This window comes from Desmodus rotundus, chromosome X, assembly GCF_022682495.2.
Source record: "Desmodus rotundus isolate HL8 chromosome X, HLdesRot8A.1, whole genome shotgun sequence".
NCBI lineage: Eukaryota > Metazoa > Chordata > Mammalia > Chiroptera > Phyllostomidae > Desmodus > Desmodus rotundus.
This window is the reverse complement of record NC_071400.1, coordinates 31,209,768-31,236,930: the sequence shown is the minus strand read 5'-3', so window position 1 is coordinate 31,236,930 and position 27,163 is coordinate 31,209,768. Positions and strand designations below refer to the sequence as shown.

The 27,163-nt window shown below is 37.5% G+C and overlaps 1 protein-coding gene across 5 annotated transcripts in view; it reads left to right on the top strand.

The window, feature by feature from the left end:
- Nucleotides 1-27,163, top strand: part of DOCK11 (dedicator of cytokinesis 11) — a 186,620-nt gene that overhangs the window by 104,363 nt on the left and 55,094 nt on the right. For 4 of the 5 annotated variants that reach the window (XM_053917158.1, XM_053917161.2, XM_053917162.1 and 1 more), the window contains exons 24-37: nucleotides 165-283; nucleotides 1,793-1,862; nucleotides 1,943-2,068; nucleotides 2,995-3,066; nucleotides 4,739-4,885; nucleotides 8,007-8,090; nucleotides 8,911-9,022; nucleotides 9,530-9,568; nucleotides 11,141-11,319; nucleotides 15,959-16,075; nucleotides 17,740-17,815; nucleotides 18,261-18,370; nucleotides 20,163-20,274; nucleotides 25,831-25,897. In XM_053917158.1, the coding sequence (XP_053773133.1) occupies nucleotides 165-283; nucleotides 1,793-1,862; nucleotides 1,943-2,068; nucleotides 2,995-3,066; nucleotides 4,739-4,885; nucleotides 8,007-8,090; nucleotides 8,911-9,022; nucleotides 9,530-9,568; nucleotides 11,141-11,319; nucleotides 15,959-16,075; nucleotides 17,740-17,815; nucleotides 18,261-18,370; nucleotides 20,163-20,274; nucleotides 25,831-25,897 (1,430 nt within the window). The remainder of the gene's footprint in view (nucleotides 1-164; nucleotides 284-1,792; nucleotides 1,863-1,942; nucleotides 2,069-2,994; nucleotides 3,067-4,738; nucleotides 4,886-8,006; nucleotides 8,091-8,910; nucleotides 9,023-9,529; nucleotides 9,569-11,140; nucleotides 11,320-15,958; nucleotides 16,076-17,739; nucleotides 17,816-18,260; nucleotides 18,371-20,162; nucleotides 20,275-25,830; nucleotides 25,898-27,163) is intronic. The other variant, XM_053917159.1, reaches the window with a different exon arrangement.

The window sequence follows — 27,163 nt, the reverse complement described above, 5'->3', positions numbered from 1 at the left end:
GATGCAGATAAAATAATGAACAAAAGTCCCCTATTCCATGAAGCTCATAAATGAGCTTATGTTCTAGTGAATATATTTTTCATCGCTTAATTTTTTGTTGTTTCACATTTGCAAGTTATATCACATTTGTGTTTGTTCTCATAACTAATAATGACTTATTTTAGTGTTTGCATGCCATGGAGATCCAAGTCATGATACAGTTTCTACCTGTAATTCTTATGCAACTCTTCCGAGTTCTCACAAATATGACCCATGAAGATGACGTTCCTATCAACTGCACCATGTGAGTTTCGGTGTTGTAATACCAAGAAGCAAGTTTTGTTTCCTTTTGTGTTCATTTTAAATATAAATTGATTATTCCAAATGAGAACCCCAGAATCAGAAATTTCATATCCGTTTTCTTTAGTTTCTTTCAGACTGGGGGACTTGTATCCCCAGGGATAGATGTACCATAAATCATAGGATAAACTTAACATGTTTTCCTTGACCAGAGGTTCTAACACTTTGCTGCATGTTAGAATCACCTGGGGAACTTGTAAAATTTCCTCTGCCAGACCACACTTCATACCAATTAAGACAGAATCTCTGGTGGTCGAATTCAGCTTTAGTATTTTTTGTAAGTTTCCCAGGTGATTCCATAATGCAACAGAGTTTGAGAACCATTGCCCTTTGACCAGTGTCGTCCAACAGAACTTCCTGCAGTCATGGAAATGTCCTACTACACGTGTGCTATCAAGTATGGTAGGCATTAGCCACATTTAGCTATGAGCACTTGAAATGTGGCTAGTCTAACCCACAGACTGAATTTTCATTTGTATTCCATTTAAATTTATAGAGCCACTTGTGGCTAGTGGCTCTCATATATTGGACAGAGTTGCCCTAAGCTATCAGTTTTTACTTGAAAGTATAAGGGAGTGTTATTTTTATTATGAAACAAATACGGATATATTGTAGAACAGAACACTAAATGCACCTGAATTTTGAATGCATTTGAATGCATGTTTAAATCCAGGAGGTTTTAAAAAAAATATCTGGAGCTCAGTGCTGTTTTAGGCCTTGCTGCTTCTGCAGCCATCAGGACTCAAGCTACACACACCTGCATACTGTTTGCTCTTCTCTGTTTGCTGTTGGGATAATCGTTGGACATTTAAGAAGCGTTGCTCTAGATCAGGGGTTCTCCAAATGTGGCGCCCAGACCAGCAGTGTCAGTATCACCTGGGAGCTTATTTAAAATGCTAATCGTTGAACTTCGCTCCAGACCTAGGAAATCGGAAACTCAGAAGGGCAGAGCGGCCTGCCCTCCAGGTGATTCTGATGCATGCTAAAGTTTGAGAAACTCACTGCTAATCTCTTAACTTTAAAACTTTGACTTTTATATTTCTTCTAATTTCAGTTCATATCATCATATGTGTCCTGTCTCTCCCTTCCCCCCATCTGTTGACATGCTTCATGTTTTATTTTTCTATTCTCACTAGAAGGGATTTCAGTGTTTACCTTACTCGACGTCTTTTACTACATAGTAGCTATGACCTAAATGTATACAGAGATTTCGAAAGGAGATGAACCATCTGGGTTGCCAAAATATAATATCCTTCTTTTCAACCAGGAATTATTATATTTTCCAAGGCCCTGTTAGACCCAAACTACCATTACGTCTTACACAATCGTCTCAGCTTTAATTGTTCAGGCAGTCATAGGTATCTCTAGGGTTAGATACGGTGGTCTTATCCAACGATCAAAGTATGGTAATTAATTGTAGCCAGACATGCTGACTTTGTGAATGTTGTTTCAGGGTTCTTTTACATATCGTGTCGAAGTGTCATGAAGAAGGCTTGGATAATTATTTAAGATCCTTCATAAAGGTTTGTGGAGTAAGCTTGCTTTCTGAACAGTCGATTTTGTGTGAGAATTTTGTCTTACAGTTCATTTTCTTTATTTGTAGTATAACTTCCGGCCTGAAAAAGCAAGTGCTCCTCAGGCCCACCTCATACATGAAACTCTGGCTACTACGATGATAGCAATATTGAAACAGTCTGCAGACTTTCTAGCAATAAACAAACTGCTAAAGGTAAGGAAACAGAACACAACAGAGGAAAAAAGCAGCCAGAGATGTACTTGTTTGCTGTCCTCCCGTTTCAGTTGCGGTGTTTCATCACTTCCTCCCGAGACCCTCACTGTCCTCATCGCTTGCCCATGCATTTTTTTCCCTCAAGTTCTCCAGAAGGTCATTCTCTTCACCCTCCCCACCCACCCCTGACCTCAGTCAAATGTGTAATAGAAAGAATTTTGGATCATGTAGGCCAGAGTTAGAATCCTGTTGTATATTAACCATTTAATAGTTCTGTGACCTGGGGCTATTATTTAGCATCTCTCAGCCTCACTCCCTCATTTCTAAAATATAAGTAATATGTTTAAAATATTGCTTCTGGCACATACTAGGCACTCAAATGGTGGCTTATTATCATCATTATTTTTACAATTTCTATTGTTAATAGTAGAATTTCAGTTTCAGGTTTCTGAGGATGTCTTCTTGAGGCTTCCCTGTACCTTTAAATTACAGTATGTAGGCCACCATCCATGCCACATGAGCAGCCCCAGTGTTGTACCAAGGGCAGGGTTGGGTTCCCTACTGGGTACAGGCAGTCATATTTATTGTCTATAGACAGTTTAAAAGCAATAATAAAATAAATTAAAAGTTTGTTTGCTCTTATCCCCATGTATAGGAAATTCAAAATAATGTGAATGCTGAAACATCCCTTTCCACTAGGCAAATATTCTTGCCAAAAGCCCTTTGTACATCACAGCAGGCTCTGAGCTATAACATTACCTTTCTGCCAACACCATTTGAAGTTATTCTGTGCAACTTCGATTGTGAATTAGGATCACTTTAAAATGTTATTCAATTTAGAGATAAGATGCACACGGCTTTGTTAAACTTTGCTAAGTTTTAAAGATTTGAATAACTATTAAAGATTGTATTTATTTATTTTTTAGTACTCATGGTTTTTCTTTGAAATTATTGCAAAGTCAATGGCCACATACTTGTTGGAAGAGAATAAAATTAAGGTAAGTAGGCTCAAGGGCAATACTTAGCATAGATGAAGAAGGCTAATTAATTGTATTCACAGGCAGCCATGCCGTGCAAATCCTCTTTTATATTTAAGGGCTCTTAGCCCTTCATTTCTTTAATTTTGCTTTAAAAATGAATTATATGGCCACTAAGGAAAACAGTATGGAGGTTTGTCAAAAAATTAAAAATGAAACTGCCTTATGATTATGACCCAGTGATTTCACTTCTGGGGATACAGCTGAAGAAACCCAAACCACTAATTTGAAAGAATATACATACCCTTAGGTTCATTGCAGTGTTATTTACAATCGCCAAGATCTGGGAATAGTCCAAATGCCCATCAGTAGATGAGTGGGTAAAAGAGTCGTGATTCATTTGCACAATGGAATACACAGCCATAAAAAGAAGGAAATCTTACCCTTTGCAACAGTATGGATGGACCTGGGGAATATTATTCTAAGAGAAATAAGCTAGTCTGAGAAAGACAAATACTGTATGATTTCACTGAATATGTAGACTGTAAGTAACAATATAAATAAACAAATAAGACAGAAACACACTCAGAGACACAGAGAACAGACAGATAGTTGCCAGAGGGGAGTAGTTGGAAGACTGGGTGAAAAAGGTGAAGGGATTAAGAAGTATTAGTTGGCAGTTACAAAACAGTCACACGGATGTAAAGTACAGCATAGGGAATATAGTCAATGCTATTTTAATAAGTATGTATGGTGTCAGGTGGGTATTGGGAACACTTATAATTATATGATTATCTAAGTACTATGCTGTACACATGAAACTGATACAAAATAATATTGAATGTAAACTGTAATTGAAAAATAAAATAAATTTTAAATGTATTGCCTAATTTTCTTTGAAGCTTTCTATTTATTTCTCTTTGGTTTAAGAATGTCCATGTTGAAAATATTCATTTGGGAGAACAAGTACTAAATGAGAAATACACTTTCTTTTAGAAAGGTCTAAGGCATGTACAAGGTTAAAAATACTTTATGTAATAGATGTGTTTTTAGAATGTAGTATAGACATTTAGTTGTGTTTTCAAACTGTTTTAAGGTACAAAGTAATTTTCTTAGTGATAGATATTATAAAGCCAAGACTTGTAAAATAAAAAATATTTTCATATGTATTTTTATAATTACGATTTTTAGAGAAAGGGTTTGCTGAAATTGAGATGCATGGATAATGCATCTATGTTTTGTGTGTCAGGGAAAATTGGAATTAAAAACTGGAACGTGTGTGCATCTGAGGAACATGATCCTAAAGTTATGTCAGAATGAATGACTTACTCTGGTTTTAATCCTTGCCTGAGGATATTTTTATTGCTTTTAGAGAAAAGGGTGGGCGGGGTTGCGGGAGAGAGCGAGCCCGAGTGCATGTGCTCAGTTACCATCTGCACTTGCCCCAATGAAGGGACTGAACCTACAACCTTTGGTGTACGGGATGACACTCCAACCAACAGGGCCACCCATCCAGAACAAATGACCTACTCTGGTTGGTGATTTCAGCCAATTGCCTACTGTATATTATAAGATGTCCAGATAGTTCCCATAGTGATGTAAAATATATCACTTTTAAGTTGTGAAAATAAAAATGACAACTGATTTAGACCTTTTTGAACTCTGACTTTTTTCTATGCGTATTTAATTTAAGCTTCCCAGAGGCCAGAGATTTCCTGAGACATACCACCATGTCTTACATTCTCTACTTCTTGCAATAATTCCCCATGTGACTATTCGTTATGCGGAGATTCCTGATGAGTCCAGAAATGTCAATTATAGTTTGGCTAGCTTCCTGAAGGTGAGTTAAAGCCAACCAGAACATGGTAAGAAACTATTCTCCACCAATATCCTCTTTAAAGCCAAAGGAAAAAATTACTTAATTTCTAGAGATTCAGCTAGGACTTTATAAGGCTGCTGGAGTAACTTATAAGTGAATCGATTTATCAATTTAGTTAAAGAGCCAAAGTTTGATTTTTTTTTTCCCCTCCCATTAAAATGTCCAGTGAATTAAATCAGAGGTACTATACAGGTGGCTTATTCAAAAGCATGTTTTGCTTGTTTCACGTGATGTTTTTTCAAATGTATTAATTTGAGTGCCTTTAGGTAGGTTGCCAAAATCCTCCCCACTCCTTAGCATACCCCTTACTCTCTTCATGCATTTGCATCATTTCTGCGACCCCTGTTGGCCTTTTGAACTTGCATCTCTTGCATTAAAGCAACTTGTTTGCTCATGTAACCACAGTCTCCATGTTGCTAAAACATGTACATGCAAATTGTTAATTTTGGTCAGTGAGATTATTTTGTTTGAGAGGTATCAGAAACTTTTATAGTTACGGAAGACAGCTCATTGATCATTATATTTTGTTATTATCAGTATGTAAGGGGCAATGCTAGAATGCAGTGCTATAAAGGGGGTAACAACACCATTTGATCTGTTGTGGAGAAGGGGCATAGGCTTGTGATGCACTTAGTTTTACTTGCTTCTTTCCACTCCGCTTCTTGTCCCAGCTCTTCATGTATCAACCTTACCTTGAGAACCTGACCGTCAGTAATCCATTCAAGCAATTTAGATGTCTGACATTACCCTCATTTTGTTAAAAATTCACAGCCAGGTGTCAGCTCTCTACATTGGTTTTCTGATGTAAGATCTCTCTTTGCTAGAATTAAAATAAAGTTTTAACACTATTACGTAGCACTTGATGTGTATTAAAAACCAAATATCCACATATCTTTTTAAAGTGAACTAAGGATGAGACTTTCTGAAAGGTAAAATTGTACTTTCTTCCATGGAGTTTGAACTCGAAGTTTACCGTGTAAAGGAACTAGAACGTAGTTGATTTAATAGCAGCATTTACTTAAATTCAAGTTAACAGACATTTGTCCACCTCTGTGTGAGGGCTCAAAGATGCAAGAGGCAATCCCATTCAAATGCACATACAAGTTAAAGTGTGATGACTGACTGTTACACCAAAAGTATAAACAGCACAAAAGGAAAACGAGAAAGGCAAGGATTATAACCAGGGAGTATGAACAGAGACTAGAAGAATAGTTCCCCAAGACAGGAGTTGAACGTGTCGCAGGTAGAGGGGTCCGTAAACAAAGATGTGACGTGCACATTCTGAAACTGTTTAGGGACGAGCAAGAAGTCGTTGTGCAGAGACGCGTGGACTTAGAGCTGGAAGGGCCATCTGGTTCCTGATGATAGAAAGCCTTAAATATCAGGCTGAGAAAATCAGATTTTGATTTGTATGCAATGGGGAAACACCGAAGATTTTTTGAGGATAATTTTATTGCTGATAATCCCTCTCCCTTGTCTGCCTGGCGGAGTCCATTCATCTTTTAGAAACTCAGTTCTTCCCTAACCTTCCCATGCAGTGTCTGTCACCTCTTCTGGTTTTACCCTTATTGTGCTGTATTTTAATTATTTTTCTTTATTATTGGATAAGGATAAAGACCATGTCTTAATCACCTTTGCATTTCTCTAGAATGTAATACATTGTCTGAAACACAGTAGATCCTCAAAATGATCTGTTGGTTGAATGAGTAAATATAAGCCCACCTCAGGAAATTAAGAGGTGATGAGGGTGTGACCTAGGGTAGTGGCAGGAGAAGTTGAAAGGACAGGTGAGAAGTGAGATACAGACAGCTGGTCAATCAATATTGAGTTCCTTCTATTTGACAGGAATATTCTAGGTAAGGGATGTCAAAGTCATTTTCACCAGGGGCCACATCAGCCTCACAGTTGCCTTCCAAGGGCCGAATGTAATTTCAACTCCTTAACAGTTAAGGAGTAGTTACATTTATACCATCCTAAAATTATTTCAGCCCTTTGAAGGCAACCACGCGGCTGATGCGGCCCCTGGTGAAAATGAGGTTGACACCCCTGCTCTAGGTGCTACAGAGAACATAAGAAAAGAGATAGTTCCTATCGTCCTGTCTAGGTGAAAACACGGGAAAACAGTAAGTAAATACAAGCTAGTAAGAATAAAGTGCTCAGAAGGACCTGTAGACCAAGGTGCTTAAGGAATGTGGAACTTCACCAGAATATTGAAGAATGGGCAGGATTAGGTGGACATTGGGATAGAATTTCTAGCTACTCCCAGCATGAGCAAAGACCCAGAGGTGGGACTATACAGGGCATCTTGAGGGTGTAACAAGTATGTAAGCTGTATTGGAAAATAAAACTAGAAAAGTAGGTTAGAACAAGATTGTGAGGGTCCTTGATTGCTAAGGTAAGGAATTTGAAATTTTATTAGAGGCAATAGGGAACTCCTGAAAGCTTTTAGGAAGGGAGGTGACAGGATGAGGGCTGGAGTTAGAGGTTAATATGGAAGCACTTGGATGGATGGAAAGATTAGAGTCATGAAAACTGCTTAGGAGGCTAACTAAAATCGTTCAGTTGGCAAGGTAACGAGAGCCTTAGCGAGGAGTGACAGTGGGCAGATATGAATAACTGGGAGGGCCGTCACAGAGGAAGAATGTTTTTACAACCAAGGCTTCACAAGGTACAAAGAAAAACTTACTGTTTCATCTGAAATGTTTACATAGGCAAGCTTCCCTTTCAGTAGCTAAATGACCACTTGACGCTTTGAGAGTTGACCAAACTGAGGCTCTACAGCCGAATAGATTACATATATGTGTATATATGTTTATGTATGGATATATGTATACAGAGATATGTGTCTTTATATAGTTTTATTTCTACATTGTACAGTTGGTGTTCCAGTTCGAATGATAAGTCACTTGCCCTTTGTCTCTTTCTTTAAGGTCACCTAGAGTTTTGAAAGCTGTTTTCTATTACCTGTAAAAGAGCACATGTCATCCATAGATGTAGAACTAATTAAAAAGATTTTAAAAACTTATACTTGACAGACTTAGCCGTATACAGCTAACCGTTCGTTTTGATTTGGTTTCTGCAGCGCTGCTTGTCGTTAATGGATAGAGGATTTGTTTTCAATTTGATAAATGACTATATATCTGGATTCAGCCCCAAAGACCCTAAGGTAAGGTACAAGGACCTAACTGTAGTAGACATTACAGAGTGTGAGACCAAGGGCGACATTTATTGTCCGCTGGAGGATTTGGAACTGCTGTTTCCGTTTAGGTATTTGGAGTGTAGCTATACTTTAAAGAAGAGGATATTGCTAGTATTCTGGGGGTCCGCCAAGACCACCCATGTGTTTGGTGGTTTGACAGAAAGACTCGTAGGACTCAACACAGAGTCGTGCTCACGGCTAAGATTCCTTACAGTGACGCAGCAAGGACGCTCAGCTGGATCAGTAAGGGGACAAGACATCAAGGGGAGCCCTTGGCAATCTGTGTGCAAGCTTCCTGAGCACGCCCTTGCTGCTGTGAGGGGTCACACAGCACACCTTCTCTCCAGCAGTGCAAAGGCAGCCACACATGTGCAATATTTCTCTTCAGTGAAGCCCATTTGGGGCTTAGGGTTGTTACTGGGGACAGTTCATGTATTGGAGGCTGGTCAAAATGCCAGAGTCTTGGAAAGGAAAGGAAAACAGGTGTTCACCACAGATCACATTGTTTGGACAGACAGTTTGAACAGGCACTAAAGGTACATACTTATCATGTAGGGAACTTTCTAAATCCAATTTCCCAAATGCTAGCCAATGACCAACCAGTCTTTTTAAGGACACTAGTCTTGGGCCTGTTATGTTAACTCTTTTCCTGCATAGCTCACCTCTCCAAATGCGCTTAAAATACTAAACACTTCTGTTTGGAAAATTAACATTCTGTACTTAATTATTAAAATAGTAAATGCCTACTGAATATGAATTCATGTATAATTTCCTTCCATTTACTTAGGTTCTAGCTGAATACAAGTTTGAATTTCTGCAAACAGTTTGCAATCACGAACATTACATTCCTCTGAATTTGCCAATGGCATTTGCAAAACCTAAACTTCAGCGAGTTCAAGGTAGGTATTTGTCTTTTCCATCATTGGGAATTGTGTTTTCCCTTTTTTGCTAGCCTTAGTGCAGTATAATACTGTATTTTCTAGTTAAAACAGTCAATTTAAGGTCACCTCAGAATTGTTACTACCTGAAGGTAGATTTGTTAATGGTATTCTGTCTGCATTTTCTTAATAGCGTTACTGGGGCAGCATTCATAGTGTGAAGAATTCTGGTGCGCTACGTACATTGTTGCTTAAACACAGACATTAGATACTATTAAAATTGCTCTCTGTAGTAGTGTTTGGACTGTTAGGAGACTGAATTAAGAAAACCATATAAATTATTTCTGCTGAAAGAAGCATCAGAAGAAATGTATAAAGGCAGAATAAAGTAGTAATGTGTATGTATTACATTTGTGAAATAACTTCAGTTATCTCCATTGCTGGTTTTATTGAATGCTTTGTTGTGTAGCACTATTCTTATGTTACTATGTTTTTTATTTGTCCCTTTTCTTTTCATATATTAATTAGATTTTTTTTCATTTGCGGTGGACCGTTTGACTTCAGTAGGTAGGTTTAACTCGGTTCACTCTAAAGTAGTTTTCTTTCTTTAAAAACAGTTGATTTGGTGAATGTATAATATGGACGGGGACTTGGTTTGCTTTACAAATCCTTCCTAGCAAAAAGGAGGCTTTAGTTAATGTACCCTGAAAATGAATGAGGTGGTGTATTTGTTTGCTTTTAAAATAAGCGTGAGTGTTCATTGCTAGAGGAATCAACTTTAAAATACCCTCATCAGAAAACAAGTTCCAGCTCAAGCCAGCACGGGGACTACTGGGGAGCTGTCCTTTAAGTATATGTCATCTCCCACGCTTGCCTTGCTTCTCTCTGATCCTGTGTCATGACTGCTCGGGCACAGTTTTGAAGGTGTGGATGAGTTCATCTGATTAGATTTATTTAAATCACTGAAGTGAAAAACTTACTACCGCTGCAAAATCTATCCAGATAAGGCCACCCAGGGAAGTCAGTACTGGCCCTTGTGCCTAGAAAGCAACGGGGATTCACAAAGAGCTTGAGCAGCGGCAGGAAGAAAATCAGCTGTCTTGGTTTCTAGGGGTAGCCGCTGAGCAGTGGTTTTAGTGATTGAATTACAGCCAGGGAAAATATTCAGCCACTCTCTTACTAGATTTTGAGCATGTATAGCTCACGTACCTCTCCCAATTATTATTTATTAACAGCTATGAGGATCTCAGAGAAAAGACGGGTCAGGATTTAGGATTAAATTGGACTACTCACAGCATTTATTAACTCCTAACTGAATGCATAGCATTATATATATTAAGTGCTGAAGAGGCTGAAAGACAAGATAGAAGATGTATCCTTTGGCTTTATGGCCTAACTAAATTAAACCATAGGCTAGAGGAACTATGGTAGAAATCTACTGTAGAAATTAAGCTTGATTATAATCCCTGCTGACAAAGTTAAAAGACAAATCCCAACCAGGATATTAGCATCTGGGATTGAAAATGGATTGAGGGTATAATAGGGGGTGGAAGACATAGTTTGAAGTGTAGATTTTATGAAATAAAAGAATTGTATTTGCGTGATGATGAATTGGAGTGAGACGAGGCTGCTTTTCTTACTATTCTTTTATCCCATTGTATTCAGGTCAATACGTAACATTTACTAGAACATAGAACAGCCAGTAGTTAGTACTGTTAGATGATGCAGTTGTCTAGTTTCTCTTCCTTTTCCTAATTTACAAGTGTAAACAGATAAGTAAATTAAGTACTGTAACTAATCTCTTCAGATAATAAGGAAATGTGTTAAGGTATTGCCATGCTATTATTTCATTCTAGGTTCTATCCTAAGAGTTAAAAAAAAAATCTAGAGGGAAAAGGAATCTAGGGACTATCCTACCCACTGAAATTACCATCAAGGCCTAATTCTGAGTGTCCCTGTCTTGTAAAATTTTGCATGCTCATTCTGTATGATCAAATAATTGTTCAGGTTTATTAATAATCAAATAATAGCTCTTGCTACCGTGATCATATAATTACTAAATAGTAAATATAGTATTTTAATATTAAAATAATTTTTGAATATTTTTGTGAATGGGTTTTAAATTTCATTGTACTGCAGATTCAAATCTTGAGTACAGTTTATCAGATGAGTATTGCAAGCATCACTTCTTGGTTGGTCTACTTCTGAGAGAAACCTCCATTGCTCTGCAAGACAATTATGAGATCAGATACACAGCTATCTCTGTCATAAAGAATCTTTTGATAAAACATGCATTTGATACTAGATACCAGCACAAGGTAAGGATGTCTGTGTAATCATCAACGTCAGTACATTTCTGCTAAGATTTTATATTGAAGGTGAAGTTTTCACTAAGAACATAATATGAACATTGATGAACTTATTTTCACAAATAAGTTATGATTCAGTTTCAAACGATTAGGTTTTTAAAATATTGTTTAGTTAACTGTTAAAGAAAAAAGGTGGTTTCTCCCTTTGGCCATGTTTTGCCCTGCTTTCCCCCCAGGAGTAAGGATTCTGGGAAAATATTAAGAATGAGATTGCAATTGAAAATAGTCTCTTTGAGCAAGAGGCAAGCAATCTGTATGTTTCTCATATCAATACTTCTCTCCTGTCCCCTGTCTCTAAAAATAAATAAATAAAATCTTAAAAGAAATAGTCACTTTGAATCCTATTGATTATTCAGAAATTCAAGCTGATTTGTGTTTTATCAGAACTAGGATTTATTTTATGATATAAATGTATTTCATTCTTCGTTTTAATAGCTTCCTTAGGCCTGTGAAATTTTTTTACTACATTTAATAGATGCCCTGTCCACACCCACCCCATTTTTCTTTTGTCACTGGCGCCGAGGAAGTAAACATTACTGTCACAAATGGCAGCATCACTGTGGATTGTGCTCTCCAGGATGTCAGTGCGTGGCCTCGACTGCCACTATCATGTCCAAATATAAGTCACCCCAAAACATTTAATATTTATGAGTTAGCAATAACAAGGGATGTTGCATAAAGTACTATTTGCTACTATACATGCCCCAAAAGTTATTACAAACCAACCTTTATTAAACACATCCAGAAAGATGTAGAAGTCCCTTTGTATAGTCAGAGTTGTAAGACAAAAAATATGAAACTTGCTATTCCCACACTGAAACCTGCCGATAGAACCTGCTAATAGAACATCAGGCGGGATTCTTGGCATGCTGATCTGACATGTTGAATGATCCATGAAGTAACACTTTCTCAAGCAGTCCTTGGACCTGGAATCTCTCATTGATTCTACTTTGACAAAGGGCATGCCACCTCTGAATCGTTTCATTTGCTAAAATATTTATCTAGGCTACTGGGTCAGCCATTTCGACTGAACAGGCTGGTGGATTTAGGCACTATTTTTAGTGATTTTGTTTTTAACCAATTGTTCCCCTGCACTCTGTTCCTAGACCCACTGTTTGAGCATCATGTTATGTGATTTTGATTCTGGACTTCCTGGGTGGCTTCCCACTGCTTCTGTCCTCTGCACTGGCAGATGCTCTCCTTTTTCTTAACAGATAGAGCCCATATACTTACTGGATTATTTGTACCCACATGAATATTTTGATAGCTACTCAGGACAATTTCACATCTAAAAGATAGACACCTCAATGAAAAAAATCATTGGCTGGAAACTCAATATTTTTTACAGTATAAAAACAATGTATTTGCCTTCCCTGAATAAACTGAAAGTGTTGTCTTAGTCAAAGAAACAAACAAAAAACACTGTTTTAGGTTTCAACAGCATAACTATTTCATGATTTGTTACATAAACAGATTATGATTTTTCAAAAAATCATATACTCTTGTAGCCATGTGTACTCTTTCAAATATACCTTAATATATGTTTATAAATAAGTATATTATTGATTTCTAAGTGATTAATATAAGATATGATAAGTATGTCAAACATAAAATATGTAATAAGAACTTTTTCTTCTTACTGAATAAATGTGGATGTAGCCGTAACCCTTATATACGTTACGCATGGATCACTGTGCGAAGGCCTCAGCTCCATCTGCTGTTTGCTGCACCTTTAACATATGTATTCAAATCTTATTAACATTAAATCCTATGGACTTGACAAAGTATACTGTATGGATTTGCAATAACTTACCCGCTCTCAAATGGCTCCAGGTGTAACATATTGTTTCATAATTTGTCCCTTTGTTTTTACATTCAAATATAAATAAAATTATGTTACTTATTATTATAATCACTTTGGAAAGCTGACTTGGAGATGGATTTTATTCTTTTTCTCCAGTATTCCAATTTGTCTTTAATAAACAGAAAATGCCTGCCATCTATATCCAATTATATTTCTTTAATTACAATTAAAACAAATTTTTTATCCTCACCCGAAGACATGTTTTCGTTGCTGTTAGAGTGAGGGGAAGGGAGAGAGAGAAACATTGATCAGTTTCCTCCATATGCACCGGGGAGCTGTACGTGCCCTGGCTGGGAATGGGACCTGCAGCCTTTCAGTTACGGAACGATGCTCCAACAAACTGAGCCACGCTGGCCAGGGCTAATTACAGTTTTTTTACTTACAAATTTTGCTAGGCTTTGTGGTTCTATTATTGTATAAAGTAGATTTAAACTGCTTAGCTTTGAGATGTTATTTATTACGTACTGCAGGTTGCATTGTTTTTGTCTCGTTGTAACTATAATAAGCTTCTCCCCCTTAGTATAGTTTGCTCTCTTATTTGCCCCTTTTTAGGTGAATATTGATATTGACTTAACACAAGTTAAGTGATGTAATATATCTAAATGAAAATACATTTTAAAAGTCATCCATTCCAACCAAGCTTAGTCAAACTTTTAAAAATGCTAGTTACCACTGTGTTCTGGTTCACTGCTACTTATGCCTAGTGGTGGGGAAAAGGGTCTTATACAATGTGGAGGATAATGTCTTTAGCTGTGATTTCAAAGGATTCACAGGAAAAGTACAAAACGATCTTCCCCTTCATGAAGGAAGAAGTTGTACTCCTCGTACCCTATCTCTTTAGATGAAAGTGAAGGAAAAGGGAATTTACTAGTCCCTTACCTAGAGGTGAAATTTTACATACAGATGCTCCTCAACCTCTGATGGGGTTACATAGTGATAAACCCAGTGTATATTGAAAATACTATAAATTGAAAATACATTTAATACACACCTTACTGAACATCCCAACCCAGCCTATTTTAAATGTGCTCAGAACGCTTGCACTAGCCCGCAGTTGGGAAAAATCATGAAACACAAAGCCTGTTTTATAATCAGGTGTTGACTATCTTAAGTAATTTATTATTCGTATCACTTTTGCACCATTGTAACGTCAACAAACCTTAAGTTGAACCATTGTAAGTTTGGGACGATCTGTATTTTACATCACATATTTGGACATTACTTTTTAAAATTCTGAGGGTAGTAAATGTATACACACACACAAACACACAACCATTGTTGTCTGTAAATAAGTTAAACATTATGCCATTTGAGTGTTTGCGGTTTTAGACTGTGGGAAAGATTGAAATTCCAAGCTCATTACCCTTTCAGTGACTTCTAAGGCCCTTTCCTCTTTGTTCAAAAGCTTCAGACAGGTATTAATGAGTATAGGATTTTCTGCAATAGAACTTTGCTTCATGGGCTTGGATAACCAAAGCTTCACTTCCTACTTCTGTTTGGTCCAAAGGATTCACAGATGGCCTGAGTAAGAGGCCATTTGTCAAATACAAATGATGATGCTAAAGTGAGGGTAGAGAGAGGAGCTTCAAGCACCCATACTTTTTATGATGTTGGGCCCTAGAGGTCTTCTCTAAGTCTTCAGACAAGCCTCCTAAAGTTCCGAAATATGGAGAATAAGTCTTGTACCATGAAAACAACTGTTTCTGCTGATTTGAGTGTATGTGTGTATCTGGTGAGGAATGTCTATGGCTCAGAAGACTCATAAATAAATTCGTATAAGAGGTACCACATTAGTTAAGACTGTTGTGGCCAGCTTTATTTACGTATTTATAAATATACCAATCTCCCAAGCCTTACACTTAACGTAGGGGGGCCAAGATCACGTTATTTTAATTGCAGCTTTAATCAAAGCAAAAACATGTTTTTTGAATGCATACAGTAATTTATTGTTTTTTCACTTCTTCCATCCACCCATCTATCCATTCAGCTAATGAGTATATTGGCCATCCGCTACGTGCCCAGGCACTGGGGATGAAGCAGTAATAGGACAGACATGATCCCTGCTCTCATGAAATTCAGCCCTCACCGGAGTTAAAGAATAGGACTAATACAGTCTGCTTTATAGGTTAACTGCTTTTTAAAGCAATAAACTTGTATCTTTTACATTATGTAGCTAGTTGTAATTGAGGCATGTAATTTGACTGTATAAATCCAAATATCAAGTGTTCTGTGATAATTAGTTTTGAGACTATAAGTGTAAATAGACTCATGCTTCCCTACCTTGTTGTGGATATTAACCTGCTTTTAGTTTTTAAATTGATAGATGGAGCCAACTTTATTTGTAATATACATATTACAAATATATATCATACATATTTTATTTCTATCAACCTTTTTTAAAGTATATTTTTAATCACATTTGTCATACAGTATTTATTGTATTAGCATCAGGTGTACGACATAGCAATTAGACATTTATATACCTTATGAAGTGATCACCCCAGTAAGTTTAGTACCCATGTGACACCATACACAGTTATTACAATATTATTGACTGTATTTCCTTTTCTTCTTAATCCCTTCCCTTTTTTCATCCAGTCCCCCAACCCCCCTCCCATCTGGCAATGGTCAGTTTTGTTCTGTTCATTTATTTTGTTTTTTAGATTCCACATGTAAGTGAAATCATTACACCTATAAGCTTGCCTCCTGATAATTATTTTTCAGAACCAACAAGCCAAAATAGCACAATTGTACCTCCCATTTGTTGGACTGCTTTTGGAAAATATACAGCGATTAGCAGGTCGAGATACCTTGTATTCTTGTGCAGCTGTGCCTAATTCTGTAAGTAGTAATGTGTTTCTGTTGGTGTTTATCTTGTTTTGTTGATGATTTTGGAATTGGTATCATATGCTGTATGGTCTCAATCTAAATTCAGGGGTTTCCAAGATTTTGGCATCTTTGGGCCACACTGGAAGAAGAAGAGTTGTCTTGGGCCACACTTTAAATACATCGTGACACATAATCACACACACAAAAAAATCTTGTAATGCTTTAAGTAAATTTACAGTTTTGTGTTGGGCCGCATTCATAGCCATCCTGACCTGCATGCAGCCTGCGGGCCACAGGTTGGACATCCTTGATCTAAATAGTTCACTTTTTATTCCTGGTTTACATTTCTTGAACTTGAATGTGTATATGAATCACCTGGGGAATTTGTTAAAATAAAATTTAATTCAGCAGGGCTGGTTAAAGCTTTTGATAATGCGTTTCTAACAAGCTTTGGCTGCTTCTGGTCCAAGAACCACACTTAAGTAACGAGGTCCAAGAGAACACCAAAAATCCCTTGTACTCAGTGTTTTAACATTTGCTGTTCTTGCTGTCATATATTCAACTGAAAAAGTGAACAAAAGATTTCTTCACTGCCAAAGTGTTAGGCACCAGGGATTAAACTGTAGTCCTTTGCTTCTCTCCTCCCTTGATAGCCTCCTTTCAGCACTTCTTGATGAGTCACTCTTAGCTCATCACAATTGGTTTGTGCCTTTTTCTCCTCTCAGAATCTTAGGTTTAAAAGAACTTTGGAGGCTATAAGTTTCCCATTTGGCCAAACACCTTTTGCCATTATAATAGTCAAAACTTTCCTTCTCACATTAGACCTAAAGGGTTTTATCTCCACTTCATCATTTGTCACTCCAAACCCTTTACATTCTTGGTTATGCTCTTCTGGATATGCTCCATTTTACCGATCATTCCATTAAAATATGGTGCTTAGAATTGGACACTTTAAAGACTGCCCAGTGGGACTGTTAACTCCTACCCTACCCCCACTCCGTGTTCTCTATGGTCCAAGGTCACCTTTACACTTTCAGTAGCCATGTCACATCGTTGGGAGGCAGGTTAAACTGTGTCTTTTACATCTTCCTTTGGAAATCCCCCTATCTCAATTTGTCAAGCCTGTCCTGGGTTCCCCAAAAAGATGCTTCTAAGCCTCCCTGATGGCCTGATTACCTGTGGCTCCTGATTATATCACCTGCCTGGGTGTCAGGCCAGTGTTTCTTCACAAACACCATGGCTCATGCTTATATTTACTCCATGACATTTGACATTTGACATTTGGAAGTATTTTATTTACCTGTTTTTTCTTTTGCAGCTCAAGGTCACTTAGGGCTTCTGGTCACACCCCTTCTTCTAGCATTGTCCCTGGTTCCAAGCAGGAGAATTGAATCAGACTGCACCAGTTGCAGCTTTTACCAGCCATCTGGAGTTGTCGTTAGCCAGAGGTCATGGTCACTTCAATGTGCCAGGACCCAATTGTTTAAAGATTTGTCAATAATCTTTAAACAATACTGATTTCTAAATTGGTATTCTAAATACCAATACTGATGATACCTGATTTAGACTTTCACAGTGAGCTTTGTTTAAAATTAGGGTATCATTTTATACTATTTATTTTATTTCTTACCCTAGTGTACAAATTTAAGTGACAGAGCTATTACATTGTGTTCCAGGCATCCAGAGATGAATTTACATGTGGGTTCACTTCACCTACAAGTAGAGGGAGTCTGAGCACTGACAAAGACACCGGTAATTAAGTCCTTTAAAGATTATACATCGAATGGCTATTTAGCAATGTACCCTATCCTTCTGTGTTTTTTTGAAATATTTTATAATAAAAACTACATAGCATGATCTCTACTAAAACGTAATTAAAATCTGGCTTACACTTGCCACATTTTTTTGCTTAGGTTCCTTGTCTAAGTAGCTCCCACATTGCGTGGCTTTGTTTGATGACTTTCAAGGAACATCTTGTTGTTTTATACATAGTAAAGTGTTTCAAGAGGCACAAAAAGTGCTTACACTTTATTTGGCTTATGTGTTTTGATATAATAATATATAAGCTTCACAATTTTAGATGACCAAGATCTAATCCCTAAAATATATCTTTACTTAAATTAACCCAGTACTTATTTTAAAATATATTTTTGATAATTCATGCTGTTGCTAACAAGGACTTGGCTTTTATTTCCAGCTTATGGGTCTTTTCAAAATGGACATGGAATTAAGAGGGAAGACTCAAGAGGTTCCCTCATCCCAGAAGGAGCCACAGGATTTCCAGAACAGGGCAGCACTGGTGAAAATGTAAGAACCTAAATACACAGGATAACCCTAATGATGAAGTGTTAGGCTACAACAGTCTTTCTTTGTGTATAAGAGGCTTTCTCCTGTAGTCCATCCTGCATTTGTAAAAAGCATCCCATAATTTTTGGATATTTTAGCAGTTGCTTCCTATCCTGGCAGGTGCCACTTTGACATCTTAAACTGTTTGTAGAGGCCAAGACATTCATCTTTTAAGAGTTCCACCTCACAGTACCTCCTTTAACCCCTAACACGGTGTTCTAGAGCAGAAAGGTTCAAGTTTAAAATACCTTGTCACTTAAAACAAATCATTTCCTGCCAGGATTACTTCAGCCTTTCATTCTTTTATAATAGAGTAATTACATTAATTCGGGAGAAAAAATATTAGGCCCCGAATTGAGGATCTCAGCATCCCAGTCGATACTGAATAGTACTTCATCAGAATGTGCTCTCCCAAATCCTTCTTAGTTTTTCAAGCCTAATATTAAAGTTTAGGGGAAATGTTTGCCTTGAGTAAGTGAAACCTCATTTTAGACCATTAAAACCTTGTTATGCTGCTATGTAAAATCATAAAGTCACAGAGTCAGAAAGGTCAATAAAAATAGTAAATTTCAACTTTCAGCTTACAAATGAAAACGGAGATTGTGCTTTAGGACAGTCACACAACTCTGGCAGGGCTAGGCCTGAACCCAGATTTTCGAATTCCAGCACTTTTTTCTTCTATATCATGGCACTCATAGTGTGCATCACAATCCCCTGGGAGGCTTAATAAAATGGATGGCTGGGAACCAGCCTCAAGGAAACTCAAGGAAACTCAGTCCTTGAGTTTCTCACAGGGGCCTTGGGTGGGGCCTGCTAATTTGTATTTCTAAGTTCCCAAGTGATGTTGATGCTTTTGGCTGGGAACCACCCCTTGAGAACCACTGGACTCTATGTCCTTGAGCCTTTGGATAAATAGTAATTTATTGACAAAGGTTTCTACTTCATACCGTTTAGAATTATGACAACAGGTAGTCATAACTAAGGCAAATAAAGGACAAAGAGGTCAAATGACTTGCTAGTGTCACCCAGCTAACAAGCATTCAGAACCTAGATGTTTTACTCCAACTGAAAGTTCTTAGTAAATCCTTTGTTAAGTGTATATCCCCCAGCCCAGTTTAGCTCAACTGAAAGTATTGATTTTTAACAATGGCACATTCTTTAGATTATTCTCTATTCATATAAATCCCCAAATGGGTAAGATGCTTAACAACCGATATGTTAACAAAAGTGGTTAAATGATAGGAACATCACTATTTTGTAGAAGCTCGAGTTTTGAAGTATTACTGAGTCCTCCTTATTGTATTCATCTTGTGATGTCATTAGCCTTTTTTAAGATAGATTTTGGACCTATAATTTGGAGTTTGGATTTTAATAAATTCCAAGGAGAGATTTTGAAAGTGCTTCATATATATCCGTGTACCTTGTTAGGTTCTTCCTTGATGAAAAAGGTATTTTTCCTAGAATAGCTGCATATGATTATTTAAAATTTTTACTCTTAAAACAAAGGGCTTATGGGAATTAAACATTCACAGTATTCATGGCTATATCTTGATAAAGACCCAAGGTAATTTCCAGTGATATTACTAGGGGTGGTAGCAAGTCAGCCCATTTACCTTCCAAGTATAATATAAAATTTGGATTTATGCTTAGAATTTTCCCAAACATGACTAATGATAAAAAAGTTGTTGAGTTAAAGGCTGTGGGAAACTGTTGTGCCAATACTGTTCACAAAATTCCTGTCTTTATATTGCAGATCCGGCAGAGTTCCACAAGGAGCAGTGTATCCCAGTATAACAGATTGGATCAGTATGAAATCAGAAGTCTCTTGATGTGCTACTTGTATATAGTAAAAATGATTTCTGAAGGTGAGTTTCCAGCATATTAAGCCTGGACTCAACTAGACATCTATCTCACAGGCTCAGTTTCATGCAACAAATCTTTGACCATCATCTAGAACACATGCTCATTAGAAACAGATCTTTGAAAACTCTGACCTTAAAGATGTTCCTGTATTTTAACTTAAAGTATGTTCACTTCAGTCATATACACTTGATTCTTTGAAATAATTTAATTTTAAAATTTAATTTCTAAAGTGAGGCAATAGCTTTAGAAGTGCTAAACATTTTTCATGCAGAGCATCTAATGCATTAAATGAGCAATGTAAACAAAGAAATTAACAGTAAACAGAATTCATATTTAATACTTTATTTGACCCAGGATTTGGAAAAAACATAAGCAAACAAAAAGGAAGCGTTCTTTGAGGATAAGAAATGCCATTGTAGCTTTTATACCACCACTGTATGGTCTTATATGTTTTCTTTTTTTCCCTTTGGTGTGTAATTACGAGGGGGGACCCCCAAAAAACCCAGAATTATCTTCCGGAGGACAGGCTGCTTGTAGTCTAGGCTTCCCCCACTAGGTGAGTGAGTGTCATTTTGCCAATGTGGAAGAGGGGAAACAAAAAATGGCAGAAGCACTAAAAGACATCAAAATTGAGGAGTTCAAAAACTATTTTGAGCAGTGGAAATAACATCTCCATAGGTGTATTGCATCAAATGGAAAGTACTTTGAAGGGGACTGAAGTGTAAACATACAAGAATACACAATTTTTTATAAATCTGAGGTTTTTTGGGTCCCTATTATTTACTAGTGTTATCAGTTCCTCTTTACATTATGTGATATAATATGACCAAAAGATTGTCATAAATTACATTTCTTCTGGATCTGTAAGTAAATTTCTTTTCCCAAATACTACATTTATTCACACATTTCTCTCCCTTTCCTGTCTCTTCCTTTTCTGAGTATTTGCTCAAAAAAAAAAAAAAATAAAAGCAAGAATGAATAACATAAAAGCACCTGGGTTCTGAGCATCAGTCATTATCTTTGACTTATTTTCATTTACTTGCTTTAAATCTTGTTTGTAATACAGGATAAATAAAATAATAATAAGACAAAATAAGTTGATGGACATCAAAACAAATCAATAGCTAGGCATGAACAGTAAATTCAAAGGTACATTAATAAAACAGTAGATAAGCCCTGACCGATGTGGCTCAGTTGGTTGGGCGTCGTCCTGCAGGGCGAAGGGTCGCTGGGTTGATTCCCCGTCAAATCACAGGCCTGGGTTGCAGGTTCCGTCCTGGGTCGCAGGTTCCGTCCTGGGTCGCAGGTTCCGTCCTGGGTCAGGGTGCGTCTGAGGCAGCTGATCGATGTTTCTCTCTCACCTCGGTATTTCTTTCCCTCTTGTTTTCCTTTCCTCCTCCCCAAAATAAATAAAATCTTAAACAGTAGACAAAATAACTAGCATCTTTAAGTTCTAAGAATGTATGACTTAAAGTAAAATATATTAAGGCTGTATGATGGGCCTCCATATTTTGGGAAAGAAATGAGTAGAGAGAGACCATTTTCAACCTGATGGTATTTTGTTCCAGGGGAGCGTGTATCAGTGAACAACCACAGCTGTAGCTCACTGTTTATGTCTTCCCACAAGGTGAAAAGTGGGGGAATGTATGTAGGCAATGACTGCTAATGTGTATGGGGTTTCTTCATAGGGTGATGAAGATATTCTAAGACTGGTGATGGTTTTACAACTCTTTGAATATACTATAAACTGTTGTACTGTTTAAGTAGGTGAGTTTTACGGTACATGAATTTTTCTCAATAAATTTGTTTAAAACAAGACTCAAAAGACCATGAAAAAAATGAAAAAAAAAAAGTTAATTACCACTACAGCTCAGGGAAAGTTAAGATTGGGTTGGGGGTGGTGGAGAAAAGAAAGGAGGAGGGAGAGATGCATTGCAGACTAGTTCTCCCCTCTTCCACTCCAGTACATGTGCAGACACATGTGGCACATCCATGCACACACACACACCATATACTGTGGCACACGCACATGGCGTGCACCACACACACACATGCACTCACACACACCATATACCAGTGACAAGGTCCTGGCTACTTTTTTAATGTCATGGGTAAAACCATGACTGCTTCGTTTCTTGAGAACTTCATAGGTCCTCCTTCTTTTGTAAATGTTGACTTTTCCTTGCTAAATATTTGGTCTTTGTTAAGTAGGTTTTTCTTCCTTTTCCTTTTCCTTTTTGCTTTTCAAGAGCACATTTTTAGTAAGTAGTACACAGTCTGTGTCACATCTTTTTATCTTTTGTACATGTGAAGTCACATGCTATATATCTTTAAAGTCATATTCATTTTATTCCAGAAAACATTGGCTTCTGGGTCCTCATCAGTGGATGTATTGTAGTTATTTTGCCTAGTCAGGTTACTAATTTATTTTAGTCACTCCATATGCATTTAAATGTCGAATTCCCTTCAGTTCTTCTCTGGGCTTTTTTCTTTATTAGTTCATAAACAGTATCAACTTAGTTTCAACAAAACAGAACTCCCTTCAGGTCTTCTCTTGGCTTTCTATTTTTATTGGTTCATAAACAGTAGTAACTTAATTTCAACAAAAAAGATACTTTCTTATGGAAGTAGAGGGAACTTCCCTGTAAATATTTGGTCTTTGTAGTTTAACTGGCAATAATTCACTGTTTAAAGTCTTAGACATTTTCCAAACTATGTTTTAGTCCTATTGCCTTGTTTATTACGTCCTGAGAAACAGAATCAGAGTCAGAGGTCATCAGTTACATAGTGTGAATTGACTGCAAAACTGTCCTTTTGCTAGAGAAAACCAGTTTCTTTGAGAGGATAGGGATAGTTACTTCCTTTTTTCAGACTGCATCCTGGTTTTTCTCTTTATCTTAGACCCCGAAGTGGAACTCTGGTTACTACCTTGAGGCTGAGCAGCACCTGTAGATTCGTTAGTATTCTTTTGCTGAGTTGCTTGTTCACAGGAAGCTATCTGGCAACTGCCACCTCTCTCTGAACCCCCAATGTTGTAACGAGGAATACCAATTGATCTTTTTCTGTTTGTGTAGTCGAAAGGAAATATATTTGTACAACCTTTTTCCCTTTTCAGTGCTAAGGGACCAGATTTGTTTGGCTCTTCAGGCATATCTTCTTCTGAAGTTTCAGGTACTACTTGAATTTCTGGGCTTTGTTCTTCAGCAATACTGGAAATGTTACAAGGGAAGTGTACATGAGCAGGGGTCTTCTGTATGGAGGTCTTATCTGTAAACATCTCTTTCTCTTTTGCCTGGCTAAGCTTGACTTCAGAAAGGTTTGAGATAGTTTTAAATTCATGCCCCCTTTGAAAATTATATGTAGATACGGAGGGAAAAACAGGTGATTTCTGGTAGTCACTATCTTCTGGTAAATCACTAGGCTTACTGGTGGTGTCAGAGGCAAGAGTCTCATAAGAGGTCTCTGCCATGTCAATGAGGTCTCGACTATGAAATATAGGTGGAAGCTGCGGAGTTTGTTGCCCTTCATTTTCCTCCTCAGATTTTATCTCTTCAGGACCTAGCAATTGCTCTAAAAATTTCATAGGACGATACACATCATTTCCTTCATTCCCTTCCTTCCCTTCCTCAGGGTCCTTGACCATAAAAACTGAGGCAGTCCCTTGAGCACAAGGAATAAAGTCATCATCACTGGATGAAAAAGGACTGAACTTTTGCTGAGACAATTTAAGTTTTTCGGAAAGCATTTTATTTTCTTCTCTTAGTTTATCCCTTTCTGCAGTGAGCTCAGCAATAAACTTAAGGTTTTCTTGTTTCATAGCGCTATACTCATGCTCTAGTGTACTCCTGTATGTTTCATTCGCTGCACAGCGTTCACACTTTCTTGATTGTAACCGATGTTGCAAGGCCTGAATGGTGTCATTGAGGCCTTTTTGTTGCTCCATCAACTCTTTAATTTTGACTATAGAGCCTCTCCTCCTCCTGACTGCCAATCGCTCTTTCCTCAAACTGGTTAATTTTGCCTGTAAACGGTGTAGCTCTCTGTCATGGAGCTCTTTAAGTGTTAGCCAGGTTTTTTTAAAATCGTCACCCGACACGTCACATACAGTTAACGCCGATTTATCGGTTTCTGGATATTTCTGATCATCTTTCCTGTCTTCGCCACCCGCGTTCCCTGCCTGCATCATGTCTCACCGGTTTGGGATTTGGAACGGCTGAGACAGACAAACGGTTTGACAACGCTTCTGACGAGAGGATAGTTTAAGAGTTTATGACTGGAATTAGGCCGCGGCAGGGATAACCCGTCACCCCTTTCACAGACCTTATGTGAAGCTGCTTCTGGGCACGGTGTGGGCGCCGGGGTGGCTCAGGAACGGCTCAGGTATGGAAAGAAAGTGTCCCGGTTTTCCGCTGGAAAAGTGGTCTCAGCCTCTTCACGAACAAAGCGACCGAGCAGGAGAGGGAAGATAGCGCCTTCGCTCTGCCGTTAGGAAGATGGCGCCTTCGCTCTGCCGTTAGGAAGAGGCCGGAAACCCAGTGACTTCTGGGTGTCCAGTTTCTCTGAGCCGAGAAGCAACCAAACGCAGGGGATTGCAGGGGGGGAGGTAAGACCGGAAGTTACTCAGCTTAATTTAATAAACCATTTGATTCAGTTCTAGCATTTTTATTTTTGATGATCAGTATTTTATAATCATTGGAAACTGTCTGTACTCATGGTCTTTAAAAAAAATTGAAAGTAAAATACCCCCCCCATACTTCCCGCCTTTTGACCCCCCCCCCATATGGGCAATATTGCCTAGTCCTCCATGGCTATCTTCAAGGCGCTCTAGCCAGGCTTGCAATTTGATCATATATGTAGTTCCACTACTTCTCCGACATGTTTACATTTTTAGAAGAGGATCTGCTCACACCATTAGCTGTATCTAATAGGATGAGAAAGGATTGGAAAGTTAGGTGGCGGCAATTTCCTTTTTTAAAAATCTCTGTAAGTAGGTGTGTTCAGAGTAAAGAAATAGGTAAAAAGATATGTATATATGATAGATTTAAAGAACTTTTATATCCGAAAGAGTTGGTGTATGTGTGTTCCTAGGACTTACGAGTTTATAATCCAAAGGCAAAGAAGAGGAAAAAAAAACCTCTCTTCTGAAGTTTATAGTTCTCAGACTTTTTGGTTTAGAGAGCCCTTTGAGTAGCAGGCAAATGTACTTGACACCCCCGCCCTTCAGCAAAATGCACATAAACACACCATCTTGCATAAAATTTTGGAAAGTTCATTAAAAAGACCCGGTCTGCTTCCCCTCCTTTGTTTTTAGGGATGATAATGGAGATTGAAATAAGCTATCCAAAAAGTATACTTATAAAATAAAAATGTTGAAGTTAAAATAATTACAGATTAAAGGATATATTTGAAATTAATACAAAAGAATACAATGTGTGTATTGGGCAGAATTGGCCGTGAGTTGATGGTTGCTGAAGCTAAGTTATTAGTACTTTGGGGTTTACAATGTTATTTGCTCTAATTATTTCAAGAACTAACACTCTATTTATTCCATTTTTCAGATACTCTCTTAACCTACTGGAATAAAGTATCTCCTCAGGAGCTCATAAACATTCTTATACTTTTAGAGTAAGTTAACTTATTTTCATAAATTTTCCTCTTATTTGGGGGAATTTAATTTTTACACATAATAAAATATTACCTTTTTCCTGGGTTCAGCATCTTATTTGCTAATACTGTAGGAAATGTTCAACTCTTTTGATAATATAGATGCTGACATACAGGTTTTCCACACATAGAAAAACATAGTGATGAAATGCTTGTGATATTACAGAATACTCTAGCTAATGATAGACCATCTTTACAGTCTAGCAGGAGACTTTCTGTGATCTGGAAAACTAGAAGTGGCATCAGCTGTCCTAAATCATTCAGAGCAGATACTGGCTTAATAGAGCAGTTTAAATTATTGGTATTTAGAATTTGTACTATAAGATACACCTGAGTAATTCCACACACTTCAGAAACGCATAGATGAAAAGATTGATATAGGCATTTTTATTCGAAGGCACTTGAAAAAATCTAGTCTCTTTTTTTGTAGGTAGAAGTGGGAAGATGTTCTATACAGGGTGGGGCAAAAGTAGGTTTACAGTTGTGTGTATGCAAAACAATTTATTCTTGTATTATTGCTTATTAATTATTGTATTTTTCATATGAACAACTGTAAACCTACTTTTGCCCCACCGTGTATAGTATACTAAGCTATTTTTACATTATTAATGAAAACCAAAAAAATTATAATGAAATGCAGGAAAATTTTAAATACTACACATATATGATATTGTATGTGATGTCTACCAAAACACAGAGGATAATCAATGCATAAATATTTATCAGAATTTTGCAGAAAATGGTAGCAAACAAAAAGCAGTTAAGATTAAAAAGAAAATAAACTACTCTAATTATATTGAAATATTTGCTAATGAAAATATATGGCCCCGGCTGGTGTGGCTCTGTGGATTCAGTGCCAGCCTGCAAACCAGCGGGTCACCAGTTCGATTCCCAGTCAGGGCACATGCCTGGGTTGCAGGCCAGGTCTCCTGTGGGGGTCACGTGAGAGGCAACCACACATTGATGTTTCTCTTCCTCTTTTTCTCCCTCTCTTCCCCTCTTTCTAGAAACAAGTAAATAAAGTCTTTAAAATAAATATATATGATGATGGGGATTTACTGTAAAAACTCTGGGAGGTAGGGAGAACGGAGGGAGAGCAGAGGACCTATTCAGGGTAGAGGTTAAACAAGAATGGCTATGAGTTCATAATTGTTGAGGTTGGTGGGTGCTTGGTACATGGGAGGTAAATATGCTGTCCTTCGTAGTTTTATATGTGTTTGACATTTT